General features: G+C 49.6%; 1 protein-coding gene across 1 annotated transcript in view; it reads left to right on the forward strand.

Moving 5' to 3' along the window:
- LOC103132797 (uncharacterized) overlaps positions 1 to 1,577 on the forward strand; it is a gene marked incomplete at its 3' end in the record, with an annotated part of 11,001 nt that extends 9,424 nt beyond the window's left edge. The window contains exons 3-5 of the mRNA XM_007544584.2: positions 398 to 499; positions 881 to 1,274; positions 1,421 to 1,577. Of these exons, the coding sequence (XP_007544646.2) occupies positions 398 to 499; positions 881 to 1,274; positions 1,421 to 1,577 (653 nt within the window). The remainder of the gene's footprint in view (positions 1 to 397; positions 500 to 880; positions 1,275 to 1,420) is intronic.
- Between the last annotated feature and the right edge of the window lie 99 nt (positions 1,578 to 1,676).

Here is a 1,676-nt window from a genome sequence, read left to right on the forward strand (position 1 = left end):
AGGCAGAGATGGAGGTTATGAGGCAGAGATGGAGGCTATCAGGCAGAGATGGAGGTCATGAGGCAGAGATGGAGGCTATCAGGCAGAGATGGAGGTTATGAGGCAGAGATGGAGGCTATCAGGCAGAGATGGAGGTTATGAGGCAGAGATGGAGGTAATCAGGCAGAGATGGAGGCTATCAGGCAGAGCCTCCATCTCTGCAACCAGCTCCATCTATCAGGCAACCAGCTCCACCAATCAGATCAGTGGTGCAACCAGCTCCACCAATCAGATCTCTTCTAGTCAAACTCTGAATCAACCAGGTTTCCTATCTGTTAAATCAGATTTAATAGAAAAATCATCTGATTATTAAAATATTCTGTTATTATAACTCCTCCATCTTCATTTGTCTCCACAGAACCGTTTCCAGTCTGGGCCAAAGTTCTACTGGTTCTACTGGTTCTGGCTCTGGTTGCTGCTGCAGGAGTTTCTGTTTATTTCTGGTTCCGTTGGAAACCAGGTGAGTCTCTAGAGCTGCATTACCCATAATGCCTTTGGTCAGTGTCTGCTCTCCTCCAGAGTAGGACTGAAGCAGCTGAGGATTTGTGGGTCTCAGGAGGACCTGTCCTCAAGTTTGAGGACAACTTGTCCTCAAGCTGTCTCTCTGTCAGCTTGAGGACAAACAGAACCTAAAGAGTCGGTGAGGATGGAGCAGACCTTGGTGGGTTGCTGCCAGGCAGCAGCTGGTTCCACTTCATCACCAGATCAAGGGACATGGACACATGTCTCTGTCCTCAGAGAGTCCTCCAGGAGACAGAGAGACAGGGAGGAGACAGTCAGGAGACCATCAGAGCTGCTGCTGCTGTCTGTCCAACTCATCTTGTCCTCTGTTGTCTCTCAGTCCAACAGGTGAAGGTGAAATCAGGGGAGGAGTCTGTCCTGCTGCCCTTAAAGGTCCCACATCGCCTGTGGTTCTGTAAATACAGAATCTTCCTGTCTGTGGATAAAGTGGAGTGGAGGGACGGAGACAACAGGACAGTCCATGTGTATCAGAACGGTTCTGATCAGCCTGGACAACAGGACAAGATCTACAGAACCAGAACCAAGATGGATGAAAACCTGCTGAAGACTAAAAACCTCAGTCTGACTCTGAGACAGCCCACATATGGAGACAGAGGGATCTTCACCTGCAGAGTCTACAGCAGGAAGGGACACGTCCTGATGAAGAAACGAGTTAAGCTAAAGGTCAAAGGTCAGTGGTTTAAATGTACTTTTAGAGGCCAAGCAGAGGAACTGTTTGGATCAGAACCAGTTCCATCCTTTCTGTCTGTTTGAACTGGATCGGTTCTGGTTCTGGTTGGTTCTCTTGGACCAGTTGGACCTCCAACAGTGAGCTGGTTCTGATTCTGAACCATTTAACCTCTGACCTGAATCCTTGCAGAACCCATCAGAACCGGGCCTCAGAGGTCCAGAACCTCCAGCTGGTTCTGGAACATTCTGGATCTCTGTTCAGCTCCAGAACCTCCTGGTCCAGTAGCTCCATCAACCCGTCCAGAACTCAGAGCTTCATGTCCATGTGGACTGAAGGATGTCCTGATGTGGGACAGAACCAGAACCCTGACAGAACCGGCCTCAGTCCAACTGGACCTTCTGTCTCCAACAGAGGACAGGAAGTCCTGAAGTTCTGCTTCCTGTCC

Source organism: Poecilia formosa, unplaced genomic scaffold (genome assembly GCF_000485575.1).
Source record: "Poecilia formosa unplaced genomic scaffold, Poecilia_formosa-5.1.2 Scaffold1328, whole genome shotgun sequence".
Taxonomy (NCBI): domain Eukaryota; kingdom Metazoa; phylum Chordata; class Actinopteri; order Cyprinodontiformes; family Poeciliidae; genus Poecilia; species Poecilia formosa.